We start from the raw sequence: 23,825 nt of genomic DNA, 5'->3' as shown, positions 1-23,825 counted from the left end.
CGGACGGCGCCGCTCTCCCAGTCCGCATTTGCCGCCTGCGCGCCCGGCTGCCCGCTGCTCTGTGTGTCGGAGCCTCGGGACGCGGCCAGGCAGGCAGCCGGAGGTCGCGCTCGCTCCAGGATGTCGGGCTTCCTGGTGGAGCTGCTCGGCGAGAAGCTGGTGGCCGGCGGCGGCGAGGAGGTGGACGTGCACTCGCTGGGCGCCCGCGGGATCTCCCTGCTCGGGCTCTACTTCGGCTGCAGCCTGAGCGCCCCCTGCGCGCAGCTCAGCGCCAGCCTGGCCGCCTTCTACGGCCGCTTGCGGGGGGACGCGCCGGGCCCCGGGCCGGGGAGCGGGGGCGCGGGCGCCGCAGCCCCGGCCGGGGCCGCCGCGGCGGAGTCGGAGCCGGAGCCGGAGCCGCGCCGCCGCCTTGAGATCGTGTTCGTGTCCTCGGACCAGGACCAGCAGCAGTGGCAGGAGTTCGTGCGGGACATGCCGTGGCTGGCGCTGCCCTACAAGGAGAAGCACCGGAAGGTGAGCCCCCGGCCCCGCCGGTTGACCGGCCAGGCACGTCTGGGAGCGCGCAGTCCCGCAGCCCGGCCGGACTTTCTCTCGCCTCCTGCCCCCTGCCGTGACCCTTCTCTTTTCTTCTCGCCCCTCGCCTCCTGTCTGTCCCTGCCGCACCACCCGCTTCGCCTGGGACTGAGTCCGGGGCTTCCGGGGCTCCCCGGGCTCCCCGAGAACCAGGCGGCAAAAAGTTTGACATCCGCGCCCCGCCCCCGGCTCGGTGTTCGTGTTGATTTCCCAAAGTGGGTCTGGCTTGGCCGAGAATGCCGAAAACCCCCCTCCTAGCGCCCTTGATTTCTGGCTCGAGGTGAGGTGGCGTCCGGGGAGGATTCTCCTGGGTTCGCCTCGCTCCCTTTCTCTGCCTCTTCTACCCCACCATATTTACAGCATTGAATTAGGTCTGACTGCTTTCAGATTGCGATCTGTGGAGTGGCCCAATATGCCTTCTCCCCCCTTCCACAAGATAGCCGTGACTAGAAGAGTCTTCTTGGGCTCCATTGGGGAAATCAGTTTTTTCCACTCCAAAGGACTGAGCCCAGGCCAGCCAGATGTTGCTGGAGGGGCCCCTTCCTTTCCCTTAGCCTATTGACTTCTAGCCGATATATAGTCTGTTGTGGGGGAGGGGGATTGGCCCCCTACCCATAATGCCAGGACTAGGAAGGCTTCCTCCTTTCCCTCACTGGAAGGAGCGTCCAGGACTAGCATCATTGACATAGATGCCGTGGTGACTGGTGCCCTGATGCTCCTGCCGTCTAAAGGGATCTATGACAAAAGGTTAGCAAGCGATTTTGAGAAAAGCCACCCTACACCACTGGGAAGCCCTCTTCTAGTCCTTTCCTCTCTCCCCCATGTCCTGAGCAGCGTCGTATGAGTGAGGGGCCTTTATCCCGTGTGGGACGTCCTCCAGCCCCTCAGTAGTTTCTCTCTCAGGAAGGCTCCTCTAGCATGTAGGGGGAGCTGGTTTTGACCAGTGGCCATGCCTGCATCTAGGGTCAATTCTAAGGATAAGATTTTCCATTTTAGATTCAGGTCCCGAGCTGGTATTTGGAGATTGAGATTCTCTGGAAATGAGAAAATAGGTAGCGCTGACCCTTTACTGTCTTTATTGAATTTCTCTGGAGATGGGAAAAGGCCGGAGAGTGGGTCGTTTATTGTCAGGATGGATAGGGCACTTAGTGAATAAAATGAAGTTTGGGGCCAGAAAACATCTAGTCAGTTGGGAATCATTGAACATTGACCTTTTCTTCTAAGAAACTCAGTTTATGAGGCAGACCGGAGAGTGTGTAGGACAAGTATTTGGAGTCATTTAGGGAGTGGGGTGGTACCAGACACGTGTCTTACATAGGAGTAATTTGCTGAAAAAACTGATTAGATTGAGGGAGAAAAGCAAAAATCTCATTTAGGAAGTGGTTTTCAATATCTTGAACAAATTTTTGTTCCTTTAGGGTGGGTGAGGTACCAATTCGAGCTTGGAAATAGGTGACACAATTTAATAAATACATTTTGTAAATTTGACATTGGCATCTCACCACTTTCATTCATCATCTTCATTTGTCAGGCATTGAGGGAGATACTGGAGATATGCCCATGAAAACTGATGCCATCCTTTATTACCCTGCACTAGTTGAATAAATTATTTTTTAAAAATATATTTTTATCGATGCCTTTTGTTTTTAACCCCACCTGTGTTTCCCATTGTATCCTCCCTCCTCCAAACCACATAGAGAAAAAAAAAATTGGTTAGTAAAACTACCCCACATTCTAAGTCAGACTCAGTACAGTGTTCTACACCTGTAGCCCCCACCTCCCCAAGTAGTGGGGAGGTGACATAGAATGGGTCTCCTTGGGGATCAGGCATGGCCATTAACTGCACAACATTCCCTTTGGATTTATGTTGTGATCAGTGTGGATTGTTTTCCTGGTTCTGCTTACTTCACATCGCCTTGGCTCCTACAGCTTTCTTCTGTACGTCTCAGTATTCTTCGTTTCTTACAACACAGTCATTAAATAAGGTAAATTTGGGGATTAAAGCTACATTCTGGATTATTTTGCACATTTCCTACATAACTCAACCCATTTGTATGGCACTTTTAGTTGAGGCAAGCATTTTGTTCACAACAGCCAAGTGAGGTCAATAGTATTTAAGCCTCACTCTGCTGGCTGTCCAGATTCAACTTGCCTGGGCTTACACAGCCCAAAAGCCTCCAAGACAGGACTGGACTCTGGGAAGATCCAGGTGCTCTGACCCCAGGCCCTCTGACCCCAGGCCCTCTGACCCTAGGCCCTCTGACCCCAGGCCCTCTGACCCCAGGCCCATTGTTCTTTCCACTGTGGCGCACTCGTCATTAATATGTGCAAGTTCCAAGCATGCATGACTAATGAAAAGTACCGGGATGTTTGTATTGGTTATTGGTTGTTTTTAATGCCCCTGTAAAGGGGAAAAGTCAGGTTTATAAAGTTGTTTACCAAAAGGATATGTTCCAATGGCCAATTTTAGTGTTGCCTAGCATTAAAAAAAATCTGTATTCTCATTGGTTAGCTAATAAGATTTGCTGGCATTTGAAACCTTGTACTCCAGTGCCAAAATACTCTTAAAGAAAAACTTTTAAAAGGATAAGACCTGTTGCTGGGCATTTTTCACTGATAAATGGAACTGAGATATGGAGGAAACTTAGTTATCTCACAGACTTAGATAATAAATAGTATCTCCTCATATGGCCCTGGGCTCATGTGATTTGAGAACAAATTCATTCAGCAAACATTTCTAGTAAATGCTTAGTTGAATGACTGAAAAGCTGTGGTGTTAAGAATGCCAGTAGTCAAAAGTTCTTTCTATATGGGCCAGTTAACTTGGTACAGAGAAAAGCTCTGTGACCATAGACTGCACCCCTTATTCATACCAGAGTGAGAGATTTTGCATGCCTCACTCCATGCAACTCATCCTTGCTATGGAAACAATTCATGAGACTTTGGTTACTCTCCTAATTGTATTTCACTATTATGGATTGAGAATGCTGAATCAGCAGCCATTTATTAAGCACCTGCTGTGTGCCAGGCTATGTGTAGGGCACTAAAGCTACAAATACCAAAAACAAAAAAAGGTCCAGCATTATATTCTGTTCGAGAAACACTACATGCATGAGCCATCTGTAGCCTACATACATTCATACAAAATAAACAGAAGTTCATTTCTCCTGGGTGTGAGGAGCTCTGAAAAGGCCTCCTTATCTAGGAGATGAATTTTGAAGGAAGCTAAGGCTTATAAGAGGCAGAAGTGAAGAGAGAACACATTCGAGAGATGGGGGAGTGGGGGTGACCTGGGCCAAGGCACAGAAGGCCTGTCATGAGGGAAAGGCAGCAAGTAGGCCTACAGTGCATGAAGGGAAGTTATGTGTAGTAGGACCGGAAATGCAAGCTCTTTGGTCTGGAATCAGGCAGCTCGTGCACATTCCAAAGCATCTAACAGTTCCAGGTTCCCTCCAGGGCTTAGGCATCTAGTTTGGTCTCAGACCTGAAGACTCGTCCCAGGAGCCAGATGGGTTTTCTGTTGCCAAAAATAGAGATAGCAACAGGGAACCATGAGTGCTTTTTGCACAGGAGTGACAGGGTCAGACATGTGCATTAGGAACATTTCTTTGGCCGATGGGGGAGAATAGATTAGAGAATGGGGAGGGAGGGAAGGAGACAGGGAGTCCAGTTAGGCTATTGCAGCAGTCCAGGGGAGATACCAAGTACCTGCAGTATGGCAGTGTGAGGGGAGAGGGAGAATGCATGAAGTTAAAAAAGACCAGGCACTTGGCTGGGTATGTTGGGTGAGGGCAGTGCCATTGCCAAGCGATGACTGATGTGGTGAAGCTGGGTGCTTGGAAAGTTTGTAAGGGCCCTGGGCAGACAGAGCAAAGTTAGGAAGAAGAATGGGTTTGAGTCTTTGTAAGCAACCAAGAACCCTTTTCAGGGGCTCTTGACCTACTTCTCTCCCTCTCCCTGCCCTTTTCTGTGAAACTCTGTCATTTCACTGAAAGTGACAGTTCAGAAGAAGTATGATTCTGCTTCTCGTGATTCATTATATCAGGAGAACCTGCAGTTCTGATGGCTTTTAAGTACCTTTCATGTGCAGGGCAGCACTAATGAATTCAAAGTCCCTCATCCTGAGAAGCTTACATTCAGTTGAGGGCTATGATATGTACATAGTAAAATAAATACAAAATCTTTTGAGGAGGGAGAAGTCAGGTGCCATTGGAAGGGAGGATTCAGAAACAGGGAGCATTGGAGCTGATCTTTAAAGGAAGATGAGTGAGTGCATTCTAGGAATGAGTGTCAGCTTGTGGGGATGCCTGGAGATGGGAAATAGAATGTTCCTCAGTCCAACTATTCATTCTTGCTGATGGTACAGAGAGGTTTCAGATGATTTCATAGCCTGGTGTAGTTTTCTGAAATTGAAAGTATTAGGTCTGAGTGAGGTGACATATAATGTAATTAATATTAATATATATGATATAGTAGTGAAGAAATATTCAGAAGCCCAATCTGGTACCATAATTCAGTGGTCTGCTAACACTGCCTTGCTTATGATATTCCACCTTTTCTTCCTGGACTGTGTCCATACTTTTTCACTGACTGTAAAAGTAACGTTCTACACCTAAAGGAAACGAAAGTTCCAGATTGCTAATTTTTCTAAATTTCCATTAACATAGCATCAGGAAAGTAATAACTAGTGTTTCTTAAAGCCCTTCACATCCTTCTTCCCAGTGGAATAACAGAGGATTATGGTTCTAATTATTTACCAGTTGGCATTTCTCTAGAGAAAATTGAAAAATTATGTAGGGAAAAGAAAATGCCATGTGCTATTTCTTTTTTTTTCTCTTCATTTCCTTTTTCTATAGAAAGCAGCTTTGGGGATGAGCTTCATATGTTGTGTGCATTTCTGTTCAGCCCTATGCCCCCATAAGTGCTATGATAAAATAATACATATAAAGATCACAGGGTCTTAGCTGCCCCCAAGAAAGTTCAACCTGTTCATGCTTGTTTTAGTAGGGGCTATAAAAGTAATGTATGCTTGAGGTTTTACTTTTTTTTTTTAAATATACACTGATATTATGGAGCTGAGTGGAAATTTTAATCAAGAGATAATAGTACCTTATGGGTTAAGTTTACCAGGGCGATTATGTCATGATATTGAATTTGTTTGAAAGCACCCCTTTCAAACAGAAAGCATTTCTTGGATTAATAAGCAGGTTTTTGGTCATTTTTATTTCTTATGTGTTTCCAGATAGATAGAAGACAACATATTTGGAAAACTGGTACACATATGGATTTTGGGGGTATTTTGTATATTCATCTAGATCAGAAACAGTTGAGGAGTTTCTTTCATCCCACTCTATGGCAAGGAAAGGAATAACTGATGTTCCATCTAAGAGTCATAGGACTGAACTTTAATGATCATTGGATGCTTAGAATTGGGCTTCAGGAATTTCTGTTTTGGGTTAAGGGGCCTGCCTGATCTCCCCCCTTGAGGTGAGCACCTTCCTCTTTAGAAATATGCTTAGCTCCTGCCCAGTTAGAACAGCCAGCCCTCACAAGATAAACTGGAGGGGGTCAACAGTGAGTCTCTAGCTGACTTAGTGATGCCTGTTAACTGTTTTTATCTGGAATGATCCTGGAAGTTCCCAAAGAGGACTAGATAGATGCTTAGGTCCTCCTTAAGATAAGCTGGATCTACTAAGTACTTTGGATTATAGAAGATCTGCCTAGGACTTGTCCTAAAGACCTGTTTATATAGTACACAAAACCTAGATGTAATAAAATATTATTGCATATTAAGAAATGATGATTGAATAATTCAGAGAAACTGATGTAGTCAAAGGAATCAGAAGCACGAGAATGGCACACACAATTATTTAGATAACACTAAAAGACAACAAAAGGCAGATCAAATGACCAACATTGGTTCAAGTTCACTGATGTTGGAATATGTTTCCTTCTCATCAGAGGTTTTGTGTGGGCATGGAATATTATGATTCTCATTCCTTCCTGGTCAATGTGTTGGACAATTAAAAAAATTTTTTTTGTTATTCTAACTTGACAAATGTGAACAAACACGAATATTTCTATATACGAAGAACAGAAAAAACATATTTGAACCCATAAATCTCCTTAAGTACACTCTGCCTTATATCTTTTTGTTTTTTAAAGTATATACTAAATTCAGCATATTAGTTCCAAAAACTATTCTGTTTCCCTCTTCCATTTCTGTGCACTTTAAAAGATGCTTCATTGTCACACTTTTTTTGGCATTGCTATTAATAGGATCCTTCTCTCTCTCTTTCTCTCTCTCTCTCTCTCTCTCTCTCTCTCTCTCTCTCTCTCTCTCTCTCTCTCTCCCTCTCTCCCTCCCTCCCTCCGTCCCTCCCTCCCTCCCTCCTCCCTCCAAAAAGGGGAAAACAATCCTCCCCTTATAACAAGTTAACATGGTCACAGAAAACAGATCTATATATTGTCCAGGTTGGAAAATTTCCGTCCCATCCTATATCTTAAGTCTATTACCTCTGTCAGGAGGTGGAGAGCAGGCTTTATCAAGTGGTTACATTGATTAAAGATAAGTTTTTCAACTTTGTTTTTCTTTATAGTGTTATTGCCATCACATAAATTGTTTTCCTGGTTCTGCTCACTTCATTCTGCATCAGTTCATACACATCTTCCAATATTTCTCTGAAAATATTCCTTTCAATCATTTTTTATGGCACAGTTACATTTATATAGCACAATTTATTCAGCCACTCCTCACTGGATGATTTTTCAGAACTGTTGTATGTTTTATTTTTAATAAGAGAAAGTAATGGAAAGGAATGTATAGGCAAGTGATTATGGTATACAAATTGCATCAGTAAAACATTTGAAAAATACAATGAAGCCTTGTAAGGATAATTGAGACAAAAGTATATAGGAAAAGCATTATACTCACTCTTAATATATACTGTGATGGAAAGAGCAAGGCTTTAGAGAAAATAAATGCTCACTTCAGAGAGAATGAAAAATAGCATGGGATAAAAGGTTGTGATAATCAGGGTGTTTAGCCCTTTTCCTAGAAAGCCTAGGTTGGAGAAGGGTGTCATGGGAGGCTGGGTTTTTCAGAACTATACCCAGTCTAGTTTTAAAAGACTAAAGCAAAAAGTCTTTCTTTCTCCAGGAGTTGACCCCTTTCAAATATTTGCCTCAGATTTTTTCATTTCTGCTTTCTAGCTGCTTAATCACACCCCACATACCTTGGAGATAAATCATAGTGGTTGGTTACCACAATGTGAGGCTTTGGAATTTATCAAATTACACAATCACAAAGCCATTGGGGGGGGGGGGAAACCCCCCCCCCCATGAGCACATGTGCACGAGTGGGCACACACACACACACACACACACACACACACACACACACACACACCCCAAATTGCCAATGCCATGAGAAATTTCCAAATGTATTATTCATTCCGTAGACATTTCAGGGCCTTGCTCTGTGCACATCATTGAAACCTCCCCTCCCCCTCCCCCACCATGGGGAATGGCAGGGGGGAGGGGGGCTACAAAAGAAGCGGTATTCCTCGGGAGTTTAGACTCTTATTAGAGACTAAGACCTGTACAAATGAAACAGCTCAGAGAACAAGTGATCATAGGAGACTTCAGTTTCTTTAGGCCTTGGGATATCATTCGTAACGACAGATCTTTCTCCTTTTTTTTATCTTCTTGTCTGTCCACAGGCTGTTTAGGCCCCTAAAGTCAAAACATGGCAGCCTGCCTGTAAGAAATGGTTACGGAGGGCAGCAGTTTTTCAGTTTAATTTCAGGTTGCAAGATTTGCAAAGCACTGTGTACATACTTTAGGCCTCACAGCCACTTGGACATTAGGTAACTACCTATAGATATTATTATCGTCACATAAATGAGGAAATCAATTCCTAGAAGCAACACAACTCGATGCATGGTTCTCTATCTAGTAAATGGGCGGAGGGATCCCAACTAAGATCTCCGCGGCCTCTGAGTAGCATGTGCCTTCCTCTCAATGCAGCTGCCTCTCCTTATAATCTGGTGGTTGCTAAAATGATTCAATGTTATTCTGCTTACCCTAGTCAGTTTGGTAGATTACATGGTTGTGTTTTCTCCATATTGGAAACGTGATGCAGCACAGTGAATTAGCAAACATCTGTAGCAAAGGAAAATCCTTCTCTTTGCTTGAGTCAGATGGACTGTGGATTTCTGTATGAAAGGTTTGCTTGAAAAATCAAGCCATTTTGGGTTCAATGCACATCCTCCAATAGGCTGCTTCAGTCTGGTTTGGGCTCCAATCTCCACAGCTGCTTGCTGCTATTGATTTATCGTCTGATAATGGTTGGAATGGCTAAGCCCAATGATGGTTTGGGGACTAGGTCATTGATTTACCTTGGCACTGTTTTTATCTCTTGTCCCCTTCTGGGGGAGAAGGGGACTCATCTTCCATCTGTACACATTTGGGGAGGCAGGTTTAGAAGTCCAGTGTTTTGGCCAGAAAGACAAGTTGAGAGATGCAGTGAGGCAGAAATGGCAGTGACACCACAAGCAGCACACCCTAGTGCAGTCTGAAGGAGATTAAAATGTAATTGGGAAATATTTAACAACAATAAATAAAATGTGATAAAACATAGCTTCCATTACATGTGAAGACTAATGCAGCGTGTTCCCAGGGATCCTTATGTACAGATTAGTGCCTTATTTCTATATGAGTTTGACAGCATTGATGTTGTGGTCAGAGGGCTGCCTTTGGAGGCAAAAAGACTTGGATTCAAATTGCTCTTCAGGTATTTGGGGTGTGTTCTGGGCAAGTTACTTAACCTCTCTGTGCCTTGGTTTCCTCATTTATGAAAAGGGATTTGAGCTTAGTGGCTCCTGAGGACTTTTCAGACTCTGTCAGTGACCCTGTAAACTGGGATTTGCTCCTCTAGTGTCCTAAACCACTCAGCTGGCCCCTTTGGGGCTTAGGAGCCCCGAAGAGTGGGGGATTGCCAAGATTCATGAACAAAGTATTTCGGAGGTCGACCAAGACCTCTCTGCACAGTTTTGTTTTGGGGAGCAGATTAAAAATTAGACAATCCCTCACCCTCTCTCCTTTCTAGCCCATGCGGTCAGGGGGTGAGGGATTAACAGGAAAAGGAGATTTGCTGCTCTAGTTTATAGCTCTCTCTTTTCCCCTTACCTCCTGATTTCTCATCTGTTCACTTGGCTCATTTTAAGAGTGTTTAATGCCCTGTACTTAATAAATTTTACCTTTATGCATGTTTAAGGATACTCGTTGAACAAATTGATTATGGATTGATTTAGTTTCTTAGTGGCAAGTCTTCCAATTTGATCAGGCCTCTCTGTTCTGTTTCTACCTTGTGTTTTACTGTTTTCTAAATAATTGAGATCTTATTGAATCATTCAATCCAACATTTATTTAGCTCCCTACTAGCTATAAAGGATAGTGGTTGAGGTAAGGAAATGGGAGGAAATTTACAGCCACCAAAAAGGTCATAGAATACGAATGCATTTTGCTTTTTTTTTAAGAGAGGGGAAGGCAAGGCAATTGGGGTTAAGTGACTTACCCAAGGTCACACAGCTAGTGAGTGTCAAGTGTTTGAGGGCAGATTTGAACTCAGGTCCTCAACTCCAGGCCCGGTGCTCTATTTACTGTGCCACCCACCTGCCCCTGCATTTTACTTTTGTTGAAGAAAAGTAGAATGAGAGAGAAATTGTGTGGTCACCCAGCTAAATGTGGATGACAGTTTTCTTTCTCTGAGACTTAGTGGCATTATAAAGATGTGAAATGAGGGAAATTTTAAGGAATTGAAATAAGTTCCACCTCCTCTCTCTTCCCCCCCAAAGTTTCAAAATGACAGACAGAGGAAGGCAGGTATTCCCTAGCTGTCTTCGCCCCCTTCAGCAGTGTTATAATTTAAAATTAAAGGTTCCAGGAAAACTGTCCCCTTCCCATTTCTCCCTACCCACCCTAGTCAGCAACTGAAAAACAGTTGGCACACAGTTATTACAAATTAGCTTGTGTCCATGGAGAAAGTAGAATATCTTATGAGAAAAAAACACTTTCAAATGTCTATGTGGTTACTATGAAGAATGGACAAACGACCGCAAAAAGCAATGTATTCAGATCCTTTCTTGGGTAAAAAGTGAATTTCAGACCTTAGACACCGAAGGTTCATCTGGTTGAAATTCTTTCAATAAGTCAAACGTGTGTGTGTGTGTGTGTGTGTGTGTGTGTGATTTACTTTTGACCGGGAAGGAGGGGAGAATAAGTTAAACAGTTTATTGTTCTTTCAAAAACAACATTTTCCTAGATAACATTTGTGAGCACTTTTACTTTCAAGTGCCTTTCCCCCCCCCTCTAAGTTGAGTTTAACAGCATTTCTGTTCCATATAGCAACCAAGAAATGAATACTTCAATAGTTTGCTGCCCCATAACTGAAATGTTTTAGGGAACTGGAAGTGAGTTAGCTCGTATGAGTACAGAGTATTAGATAGTCCTAAATCAGGGGAAAACCTGATAGAGTTTGGCAGTTTGAAAATCTGATCCCTTCTCTAGTATCTACTCTCTACTTAATCCGTTATTTCCTCTTTAAGGAAATAATTAAGGATTTTTTTTTCTAGCAATCAGCTTGTTTTTAGTATTTGTATGTTATTATAACAGGGTTTCAAATGAACTCTCTGATCACATATATGCTATGTAGAATGTGGTTTCACTTAATTCCTTCGAGGATATTTAAATTAAGAAATAGATGTCCCAGCTGAAAAAAGTCCAAACTGTTTTAATTTGTACAGCGGTATTACTCCATAATCAAGTAACTGATCATAGGCAGGAAAGCAGGGAGGATAATCTGAAAACTCAGTCCTCCATTTCAGATGCATCATTCTTTAAGCCTAGATGGTAAAATGGACTTTTTTCAGGTCAATCACTTTAATCTCTCACCTTCTGTTTACAGACCTATAAATGTGATTTTAAGAATCATTTCATATTTACTGTATGTCAACTACTTCTCTTTTAAGGAGTTTGAAATGCATTCTGGGCTTTTTTCCTACTAATTTTCCTAGTGGCCCACAAGGTAGATAGCACTTTGACCTCAAAGTGTTTGGTGGGAAATAAACGAGTAAGTAAGGAACAACTGTAGAAGAAGAGCTCAAAGCAAAGAGAGGATAAGGTTTTATCACACTTGGTATTGATGACAGAGAAAGAAACACCAAGTGTTCTCAAATTCACATTCTTTTGTCTTTGGGCTCTTGATTTCTTCTTTTTAAGAAATTTCAAGGGACAATACCGAAGCATGTGCATCTAGAATTCCACTGGAAGGGGCAGCTGAGTGGCTCAGCGAGTAAGAGCACCGGCTCCAGTGTCTTGATGACCTGGGATCGAATCTGGGCTCAGATACTCAGCACCACACCCAGAAATAACTGGCCCAGTAACCTTGAGCAAGTTACTTAACCCCGATTGCTTAAAACAACAACAACAACAACTAGAATTCCACTGGAAAAGAGTATGAATTCAAAATAAAATAAGGGGGGAAAGTTTATGCTTTTCTGTTTTAAGTGTGCATTTTATGGGCCTTCTCCATCACTGTACACTGTACTCACTCAGGATTAATAAGCATTTATTAAGCACCTTTTGTGTGCTAGGTGCTGGAAATAGAAAGACCAAAATCCAAAAGAATCCCTTTTCTCAAGGAGCTTACATTCTGTCAAAGGAAACATGTACATGTAGAGAGGATACATACAAAGTAGTTTGGGAGGCAGGAGACACCAGCACTTTAAGGGGAGAAGATCAGGAAACGTTCCCTTTAGAATTGACAGGCTCTCAAGAGCAAAAGATAGAAAGATAAAAGAAAAATAAACTCTCTGCCCTCAAAGAGTAAGCAGAGGACCTAGTACTGAGAGAGGAAATCTGCAGATTAATTTCAGAAAGGAAACAGCAGTACTTCTACAGACTGGGCTTTGGGGGCCTTGCCTGCTCACAGCCCTCAGTGAAATGGCAGACCGCTCTCCTCTAGGATAGTGAGAAGTACAGTCGTTGGAAGTTGTTTAAGTTCTCTGGTTCCACAGCAGAACCATGTAATGGAAACTTTACGTTCTGTGGCATCAGTGATTAAAAACAAACATGGATGTTTTGGGTGTTCAATCTTAGACCAAATTTGCTGAATATCTTTATATGTACTGAAACGGTTTAACAAACTTAGGGAAAAAACCACTTAAAATTAGATATTAGTGTTGCCCTTCCCTGATTTGGGAGAAGGTGGGATCGTAGAACTGGAAGGGACCTTAGAGTCCCCTTGTCCAACCCCTTCGTATTACAGAAAAGGAAACAGACCCAAAAGGAGAAAGTAATTTGCCTCTGCCTCTCCCTGAAACATCAGCATAGACACCAATTGAAGGTAGATTTCTGTAACTTTTCCACAGTCAAGTTTTGATCTTGGATTGTTTGTTCCTAGTCTCAAACTGGGTGTGGTAAGATTGGCTGTGTGGGGGATAAAATTTCACTTTTTTCTTAGGGAATTTTATCCAGATGATTCTGTTTTGCTCCCCCAGTAGAAGTCTCTAGGATGAAAATCTGTATGGATTTAATCTGTTTAAAATCAAAAGATATTCCTTCTCCCTATCCCATTGCCCCCTCACCCCCTCTCCTTTTCAAGTGTGATCCAGTCAGCACAGGATTCTTTTGATCATGGTAACTTGCAGCACCAACCCCTCATCTGTTCCTCATTGCTCAAGTTTTGATGTGAAGTATAAAGACTGGACAGAGTAAAATGCCCTCGGAAATCACGGTGCAGCCTCCAACAGAACTGAATGGCTGCAGATCTGGAGACCTTTTCAGGAGGGTTTTCAATGTATTTCCATTTTCAGCTCCATCATTTTGCAGTGGTCTTCCATTTGGAAATGTTCCCAAATGATGAGACATTGTTATTCTTTAAAATAAAACAAACTTGTTCTAAGGTGTCTCCATTCTTTTGATGACTGGTAATGATTTATACTTAGGAAGACTACAGTATGCTGGAAGACACAATCTGGAACTTTGGGTATCTACCAAAGCTCCTAGTACCATACTTTTCATATAGTAAGCATTCAATAAATATTTGATTGATGCTGTGGAACACCTGAAAATTTTTTAATTGGGCACAGCTGTATGTTGTCAAGTAACATGAAATGGGTTTTATTCTTTGCTTAGTCAAGAAAGTTGAGGGGAGATAAAGGGAACTATAGCTCCCCTTGTTTCTTTTCCCAGCATTATGGAAGCTCTCCTCCCCAGCCCCACCCCCAACCAGACTTGGAAAGAGCCCTGGGCTGGGAATCTGAAGACCTCTGTGAGTCTCCTCACCCCTGGAGGCCTAAGGTTTCTCATCTGTAAAGTGAAGGGATTTAATTCAGCGACTACTAAGGGCGCTACTAGATCTAAATCTGTGATCCCATTGTTTCCTTTCTTCTCTTCCCATCTACTTTCTATAGTGACCTTCTATCTCCAATCTCTTTTCCTCCCCTCCCCCTCCGATCCTTCCCCCTCTTCCCCTCCCCTCCCTTCCTCCTTTGACCTTTCTCCTCTCTTCTCCCCTCCCTCCAAAAATAGAACCCCAAACCACCTCTGCAAATTCTTTTAATGAAATGATCATCGTTGCACCAGCAGTAAATGCCCACCTTGATGTTAGTGTGTTTATATATCTCCCAGCAGCAAGTATTCCCTGAGACCTCTTCCTGCTTCCTAGGTGGCCAGCACTTCCCAGATCAGGCCTGGGTGGCCAAGCTGTTTGTGTGGGGGCTAAGGAATATTATACCAAATTGACTTCCTCAGCGCCTGCTCCTTTTCCTCTTCCTTCCCCTTCCACTTCTTCAGGGTGCCTTGGGGGCCTTCTTTATGATCTTCCTTTTCTTCTACTCCCTATGGGAAAACTGGGCAAGTGAGAACTGGAATGAATAATCATGGAGGGTTTTTTTTAATTAGAAGTGTACTAGAACAAACTACAAAGCAACCTAGCTTCCGAAGTGGGTAGACTTTGTTTTTATTGTCAGTCAGTTCACAGCAGCAGCCCTCTGGAAAGCTGCTTGTGAGTGGCTTTACATTATTAAGAGCTGTGAACAGCTTTCAAGGTTCTGATTACATAGTATAGTGATCTTTCTATTCAATAACAAATCAGAGCAAAACATTCATAGAAAATTAAAATACAGCATTCACAATGTTACAGCTTATCACAGAAAATCAAAATACAGCATTTACCATGTCACAACTCAACAATTTTTTTTTTGCTTTTTGGAGAGCAGTTGGGGTTAAGTGACTTGCCCAAGGTCACATGGCTAGTTTTTGTGTTAAGTGTCTGAGGCCAGATTTGAACTCAGGTCCTCCTGACTCCAGAGCCGGTGCTCTATTCACTGTGCAACGTAGCTGCCCCACAACTCAACAAATTATCACCAAAATGGCCACATAGTTTTCACCAAAGTGGTCACATAGTTTTAAACAAAGTACATTCATTTAGTCAATCACAAAATCATTAATTCAATCACAAAGTACAAAAGTCAAAGTTCTCCACCCCTAGGTCACAGTAAATCACAATCTTCTCAGTCAGTACACAGTATCCAAGTAAAGTCTTCTTTCAGCTTGACTTGAGGCTGGCTCTTAGCTTCCATAGTTCCTCTTCCATGGTCCCAGTTCCAAATGTCACCTGGGTTCAAAGGCAGGCAGCTCCCAGTTCCTTGTCCAGCTCCTTATCAAGTTCTTCATCCAGTCCCATTCCATATTGAAGTTCACAGTGTCCAGTCCACCTCAAGTCCTTCACAGTTCTGGTTTCTGGGAAGACAAAGCTTGACAGAGCCACAATAATATTCATGCGCATTGCTGGCACCATCATCAATTCACTATATGCTGGTGAAATCAACTCAGACCCACCAACAAGGTCTGAGAATTCAACACAGATCATCAATATAGAAATTAACACAGACCCACAAACAAGGTCCAAGAAGTCAGCACAAATCATCAGTAAAGTCCCAGGACCTCCAAAACCCTCCTCCAGGACTTCTGTAAACATACAACCAGAAAATCCTCTTCCAGGGCTTCCAGTGAGGTCCCAGGGCTTCTGTACAAAATATCATAAACAAACATCAACACAGACAGAGCAGACAAATAGAGAGCCAGGATACCACAAGTTTTCTCCTTCTTGCCTCTGCCACCACAAGAGTCTTCTTCTCAGTTCTGCTGTCTCTAGCCTGGAAGTTCTTCTTATATATAGTCGTTAGCTCCTCCCCTTCCTATTGCAGGAGTTCATGAGTTCTAGGGTTCACAAGTTATGGGGTTCACAAATTCTGTTTCTTAACAGACTTGATACGAGACTCAAAAGAAACTTGAACTGAAACAAGGTGTCAATTCAATAGCTGAAACAAGGTGTGAACTACTGTGCTTGCCATTACACCAACCCGTGGAGCTTCACTTTCTGAAGCAGAGTTTGAATGCTTGGCAGTTTAGTTTGAGTAAGGACTTCAGTGTCTGGTATCTTATCCTGCCAGCTGATCTTCAGAATCTTCCTAAAACAATTCCAATGAAAGCAATTCAGTTTCCTGGCATGGAAGCAAACTGAAGAATTTATCATCAGTGCAACAGCAAACCTTTTGAAACCATTTGACAACATGGCTGAAAACGTCATGCTAAAAGCCATGGGAGCAAGCACACAGCCTTGTTTCACTCCATTGGTTGACTGGGAGGGCACAAGAGCATTGTGCATTATCCAGAACCCAGGAAAACATGCCTTCATTAAACTGATGTACAATGCTGATGAACTTCCCCGGGCAACAACATTTTGATCCAGTTTTCCATAAGCCCTCACAACATCAGAGGCCTTGGTCAGATCTACAAACATTGTATACAGACCTCTGTTCTGCTCCTGGCATTTCTTCTGTAGTTGTTGAGCAGCAAACACCATATTGACTGTTCCTTGGCCCTTTCTGAAGCCTCACAGGCTCTCAAGTAGATGATTATCTTCCAGGTGAAGGATTAGCCTATTAAGGAGGACTCTGGCAAGAATCTTGCCAACAATGACGAAGAGAGATGTGATTGTCACAGGAAAATCTATTTCCTATAAAGATGGACAGTGGAGGCATCCTTAAACTCCTGTGGGATAACCTCCTCTTGCCATATAACATGGAAAATTTCAGTCAGCTTTTGTATGAGCAATGGAACCCCCTACCTTGTAAATCTCATCTGGGATAGAATTAGCACCAGGTGCTTTGCCATGTGAAAGGAGCCTAATTGCATTCAAAACCTCCTTTTTTTTTCGGTTGGAGCTTCAGCTAGGGAAGAATCAACTTCAACCTGAGGTAAATGGTCAGTGGCCTCAGTGTTGATTGATGATGGTCTGTTGAGAACACTATGGAAGTGTTCAACCCATCTCTCTAGGATCATGTCCTTATCACTAATCAATGTGGCTCAGTTATCACTGAGTGGTTGAGATGCCCCATAGCTCCTTGGCCCATAAATAGCCTTCAGGGCATCATAAAAGCACTTTGGATTGTTGCTATCAACATAAAACTAAATTTTATCTGCCTTCTTAGAGACAAATGAACTATCCTGCTGGTAAACCCTGTGGAGTTCTCAGTTTTCATTTAGCAGCTTCTGAATTTCCCCATTATTTTCATCCAACCAGTCTTGGTGTTTGCAAGTGTTCTGACCCAAATGAGCAAATGCAGTGCTATATACCCAATCTCTGAAAGCTGCCCACTGCTTTTCAGCTCCACTGTTGACAGCTTGTGTGTTGGCTCAACTTTCCCTTTAAGTTAGCAACAAATCGTTCCTGCTCAGAGAAAAATTCCAGTTCGTTGACATTAATTCTTTTGGTAGTCATTTTGCCTTGTTGGGGGGGGGGGGCAGTGCTACTTTTGTTGCATGCAAATATTTACCTTGGAAAGGATAAGTTCATGATCAGTCCAGCACTCAGTACTACACATTGCCTTCATCACTCTCACATCCTGTCTGTCTCTTCTCCTTACAGTCACATAATCTATTAAATGCCAATGTTTGCTGCCAGTGTGCATCCATGAAGTTTTATTGCATTTAGGTAAACAGAAGAGTGTTGGCCATGAGAAGGATAGGAGATGTACAAGTCTAAAGTAGTAAGTGACCATTGCTGTTTCTGTTTTCCGACTCCATTCCTCCCTAGCACTCCCTGCTGAGTCTGGTATCTGAACCTACTCTAGCATTAAAGTCTCCTAGAATTCTAAACTTGTCCTCTTTTGTCATATTGATGATGAGGGTCTCCAGGTCTTCATAAAATTTTGCTTTAATCTCATCAGGGTTTATCATGATGGGAGCATAGGCACTGATGATGGCGGCACGGTGTTTTCCTGTGAGTGGCAATTGCATTGTCATGAGCCTGTCGTTGACTTCTTTTGGCAGGCATACAAGCTTGTTGACTAGGTTAGTTCTGATTGCAAAATGTTTGCCAGCTTCACTGCACTCCCCTTCCCTGTGGCCACTCCAGAAAAATGTGCATCCAGCTCCAGCTACTGTAAGCTGGCCTTCATCTGCCAGCCTTGTTTCACTCAGGGCTGCTATTTCGATGTGGTACCTGCTGAGTTCTCTTGCAAAAAGAGCTGTTCGTCTTTCAGGTCTACTGGATTTTGTATTGTCTATAACTGTGCACACATTCCATGTGTCAGTGGTGAGTGGAATCATCTTTGCAGACATTTTTGTACATTTTTTTTGTGTGTTTTAACCCCAGAGTGTGATTTCCCACCTGCCGTGGTAATCAGACCAGGGTTGGGTGAGCAGATAATTTTTAGGGCACCTTTTCTAGCCCCTTCCTCACACCAGGAGGTGAGAAGTGTGATCCTTAAAAGGCTGTTCAGACTCACAGGGGGCTGCCGAATCCCATTGCTGCTTCCAGTGAGAAATGACCCTATGGCCTGGGCCACCTGCGTTCAGGATTGACTGCAGCTCCCATGGGACTTTGGAATAGGTATGATGTGGTATGGGTGATGCCTTTTGATTCATGTGTAAATTGGATTTAAGTGAGGCAGAGTTGCATGAAGTTGTTGGCTTCTCTCTCTCCTCCAGAGTCAAGACAACTGGTAATGGCCTGGGTTGCAGTGATGACCTTGGCATCTTCGATGTCTGACCAAGCTCTAAGCACTCCACAGAGCCTGCTTCAGTTTCCTTCATGGCCGGTGGAACAAATTCTTCTTATCTGCCCATTCTACCAGGAGAAGTCTTCACCTGGACGCTCCCCTAACTCACCAATGGGTTTGAGACCCTTTGATTACCCTCAGCCCAGTTTAGCCCATTTCTGCCAAAATGGCTTACCAGAGTGTGGCCACTACGTGTGCTACAGTTTCTTGGAGCTACAGGTGAGAGTTGGATGGAACACCTGGACACCAAAGGTGGAAAGCAGCCCTGGAAAGGGCTCAGCAACCCTCACCCCTAGGTACCAGTCCTCTCTGAACATACCCTGCAACCCTTTAGTGAAGCACTTTGTGAGCTGGCCAAGTCCATTTCTCCATGAGAATGAAGATGTGTGCTTAGCTTCCTGTGTGTGATGAAGGTATTTTATATCTCTTTGTAGACGGACATGCACACTTGTTATATGTGTGCAGTCAAAATAAAATAAATGTTTTGTGTATTTTTATTTTTTAAGTGCAGCTTACATTTTTTGTCTTACCAGACATAATTAATAAAAAGATATTTTTCACTCTAACATTTTTTCCCATTCTCAGAGGGATTGTAGGAACATAGATTTAGAGCTAGGAGGAACTATCAAGGGTATCTATCCAAACTTCTCTTTTTTTTTTTTGCATTTTGTAGGGGGGAGGCAGTTGGGGTTAAGTGACTTGCCCAAGGTCACATGGCTAGTAGGTGTTAAATGTCTGAGGCCAGATTTGAACTCAGATCCTCCTGACTCCAGGGCCAGTACTTTATTCACTGTGCCACCTAGCCACCCCCAACCTCATTTTTTTTTTTTTTAAGCAATCAGGGTTAAGTAACTTGCTCAAGGTTACATGGCCAGTCATTTCTGGGTGTGGTGCCAAGTATCTGAGCCTGGATTTGAATCCAGGTCATCCTGACACTGGAGCTGATGCTCTTACTTGCTGAGCCACCTGGCCACCCTCCCCCCCCCCCCCAACCTTCTCATTTTAAAAAATGAGGAAACTGAGTCTTAGGCAAAATAGCTTGTCCAAGGTCATAAGTAGTAAATGGCAATCTGAATTTGAACCCATGTCCTCTGACTCCAAATTCAGTGTCCTTTCCATTTCCCCACTCTGTGGGAGTGATCTTTTTAAATGGGACTTACTAATTAATGTTTGCTAATGATAGACAAATTCTCGTTGTTTAGCTATATCTTGGGTGGGTAACAAACCTGAGATGTCACTAATCATTATCTCCAAAGTAACTTTTTGTGAAATGCCTCAATCATGATCCCATTTCTAGTGAAGACAAATAGAGTTGCCAAACTTCTGCCCTCCCTCTCCTCCCCTTTCCTCTTTTCTTTGTCTCTCTCCTTCTCTCTCTGTCCTTCTACCTGTCCTCCTTTCTCTTTCTCCTCTCCTTTCTTCTCTTTCCTCTCTGTCTCTCTCTACCCCTCTCCCCTTCTCTCTCTCCACTTGTCCTCCCTTCTCTCTTTCTTCTCTTTTTCTCTCTCACTCAGTGGCTCTCTCTGACAAGCTTAGCAGGGACACGGACCAGGCAGACATTTGAAAGCATTTTCACTCTCTTCAGAGAGGGGCCCCCATAGTATTGACCTGCAGCAATGAGAAGAGAGTGTCTGTGAGATTCCCACTACTGCTGCCCAGTCATTTGGATAAATTAAGAGGTTCATTCTCTGGAGCTGCCAATCTCCCCTTGCAAGAATGGTCAGATTTATAAAAGGATAAGAGATTTTTCGGTGAGAGGGCATTTGCGTATGCAGTGCCTTTTATGGAAACATCTCAGGCAGTTTCTATTGCATATAGGCTTTTTGTCAGTGAAGTGTGCCCCACTTAAAAAAAAAAACATTGCACAAAACCCCAAAGTTACAAAACAGATAAATTAAGGGGTGAGTGAGTATTTGGAGGTTATGAAAGGAAAGGCTTACTGCCATGATCCTTTAAATAATAAGTGCTTATAAAGCATTTAAAATATTCAAAGTAGAAAAACGATCTTTACAACTTTTTAGGTGCACATCTATTGTTGGAAAATGGACCAGTTCCACACCAAAAACCCTTTTGTCAAATACTATGTACAAAAAATCCCAAACCTCCTGTTTCTTTACTGTTGTGCTATTAAATAAGGAAAACTGCTTATAAATCCTATTCAAAGTTCACAAGGGAAGCCTTGATATACTTCATACGATATTCTAACATGTTGCTATGGGAATGTTTAAGTAGACCAAAGACAGGAGTTATGAAAGCCAGACTGCAAAAACTGACTGAGAATAAGCCAATAAGGGAGAATAAAGTTTTAGAATGGAAATTTAGATTGACTTGGAAATGAGAAAAATTTTATTTTTAATGTCATCACCATCATCATAAATGCTGATGACAGAATATACATAACATACACTTTTCTCCATGGCCTTTGCCCACAGGGAGCTTATATACTAAAGGGATGGTGAAATGGAGAATATTAAAGAGTAAGTAACAGCACACAAATATATATATATATATATATATATATATATATATATCTGTCTCTAGATATAGAAATAGATATTCTTTTAGGTTGTCTTTTTTTTGAGGGGTCTAGAATTTTGTTATTATTTTTTATTTTTGGAGGGGGAAGGCAGGGCAACTGGAGTTAAGCCACTTGCCCAAGGTCACACAGCTAGTAAGTGTTAAGTGTCAGTGAGGCTGGATTTGAACTCAGGTCGTCCTGACTCCAGAGCCAGTGATCCATTCACGGTGCCACCTTGCCGCCCCGGGGTCTAGAATTTTGAGTGAATGGGGAACCTCATCTCATCACTACTGCAACATTTAAGGTCCTGAGTGGTTTCCATACCATGCTGCCTGCACAAGCCGTCATCATTCTCATCTGCCTTCTTCCAGAACCTTGATTATGTAAACTTCTACCTTATCTTGCCTAGGACCAGGCTTCCATTCCATTTCCCTGGCTTTGCCACATCGTGCTACCACATGAATCTGAACTCTTCCCCCTTGCCCTCTCAGTTCTTCTTGAGGTGTTATCCTTCCCTATTAAAACATAAACTATAGAACCTACATTGGTTTACATCCCATGGGGGGCGGGGGAAGGAGAGGGAGAAAATTTGGCACTCAAAAATTTGTGGAACTGAATGTTGTAAACTAAAAATAAATTTAAAAGGAACAAAAAAAGAAAAGAATTTATACCAAAAATCAACCAAACCAAAAAAACACATAAACTCCTTGAAGACAGGAACTGTCTAGTCTTAGATTTGTAGCCCCGTGTTTATCATAGTTCTGGCACATAGTAAACACAGTAAAATAAATGCTCGCTTACTCACTTTATCTACCTGTCTTTGTTTCTATCCATCCATCTATGTACTGTGTTTCCCCGATAATAAGACCTATCCCGAAAATAAACCCTCCCCTTACTGTGTAAGATTCCTCTAAAATAAGCCCTCCCCCGAAAATAAGCCCTATTGAGATTGCTACTGTAGTGAAGGTGATCCCCTGCGCTACACGCTACATTACAGTACCCTCTGTATGCACTATCCCCCCCCCCGTCCGGGTGAAACACACGCCGTGCTCTGAGCTGCATCCAATCAGAGCTGCAGCAGTGAGCGCGTCATCCTGTTCTTTATTGAATTCATTATTGAATAAAGGTACATTTTTTTGTTCACATTTACCTGTTTATTAAAATTGCTGTCAATGTTCATTAAAATAAGCCCTCCCCTGAAAATAAGCCCTCTGGTGTTTTTCTGTCCAAAAAAATAATAAGACAGTGTCTTATTATCGGGGAAACACGGGTATATATCTGTGTATCCATCTACATGTGTATCTAGGTATCCATCTATATGTATCTACTATTTATGTATCTATCCATCCATCTATGTATCTACCTATCTATCCATCTATGAATGTATCTATTTATATCCATTTATATGTATATGTAACTATGTATCATCTATGAATGTATCTATATATATATCTATTTGTGTGTAACTATGTATCTACCTATTTATGTATCTACCTATATATTCATCTTTGTATCTATGTATCCATCTATGAATGTATCTATTTATATCCATTTATCTATCTATATATATATAACTATTTATCTACCTATGTATCATCTATGAATGTATCTATATATCTTCTGTCTGTGTATAACTATGTATCTATTCATCCTTTTATATATGTATATATGTATGTATCTGTCTACATATCTATCTATGTATCTAGTTACCTACTTATCTACCTATGTATCCATCCATCTGTCTATCTCTCTAAGGCAGGAAGGATGTTGGTCACAGTCATCCAGTGATTCAACCTGCTTCATTTATAATGGGATGATCTGTTGGGCCCCATGACAAACTTTCTGCAGATAAACTAACTGCCCCTATTTCTTCCACTTGACTGCCCCTGTGGCCTTAGGCAAGTCATTTAAGCTTTGGACCTTCTGAGGAGTTGGGGCTCAGTGTCCTCCATCGTCCTTTCAAACTCTTCCAGATCCTCTACTGCTTTTCTGTTTTGTGAGGCAATACCACTTGGACACAGTCTTGGTTCATCTTTATCCACTTTTCTTGTTTAGTCTTCATTTTAATTTTTGTTTCAACTAATAGACAATCTGACTACTCATAAACAGATGACTTGGAAATGACTCCCACATCAGTAATTAGTTGTTTCCTTTCCCTTAAGATGTTCTTATTTCATTTTTTTTTTTGTGATGGTTTTTAGTCTTTCCCTAACCAGCACCTATTGGCACAATTTTGGAAGAAAACAAGAAGGCTAAAGATGTCCCAGATTCCATTTCCTACCTCCTTGCATTTGTACAGGATAACTACCATTTCTGTAAGGCACTCCATCTGGACCTCTGCCTCTTGGAGCCCTCAACTACCTGAAGGTCTTAAGTTAACTTAAAGAGCTGTCTCCTTCAAGAAGCCATTTCTGCTTCATTGAGTTGCTAGTATGGACCTACTCCCACCTCCTCACTGACTCTGTGTTTATTTTGTATATCCCCTTATCTATAAAGATAGTATGTCTCTCTTCCCTTCCCCACTCTCCCTGCCCCCAGGAAATTAAAATCTCATGGAAGATAGAGATTGTTTTATCTTTTTTTTTTTAATCCCCAGCACTTAG

The 23,825-nt window shown here is 42.5% G+C and overlaps 1 protein-coding gene across 2 annotated transcripts in view; it reads left to right on the top strand.

Moving 5' to 3' along the window:
- NXN (nucleoredoxin) overlaps positions 1–23,825 on the top strand; it is a 169,336-nt gene continuing 145,511 nt past the window's right edge. Inside the window, exon 1 of one of the 2 annotated variants that reach the window (XM_069089715.1) lies at positions 1–513. In XM_069089715.1, coding sequence (XP_068945816.1) covers positions 121–513 — 393 coding nt within the window. In that variant the 5' untranslated portion in view covers positions 1–120. The remainder of the gene's footprint in view (positions 514–23,825) is intronic. The other variant, XM_069089714.1, reaches the window with a different exon arrangement.

Source organism: Petaurus breviceps, unplaced genomic scaffold (assembly GCF_028583685.1).
Source record: "Petaurus breviceps papuanus isolate PSGF00001 unplaced genomic scaffold, PetGlider_PUasm1.0 186, whole genome shotgun sequence".
Lineage (NCBI taxonomy): Eukaryota > Metazoa > Chordata > Mammalia > Diprotodontia > Petauridae > Petaurus > Petaurus breviceps.
This window is presented reverse-complemented; position numbering and strand designations above follow the sequence as displayed.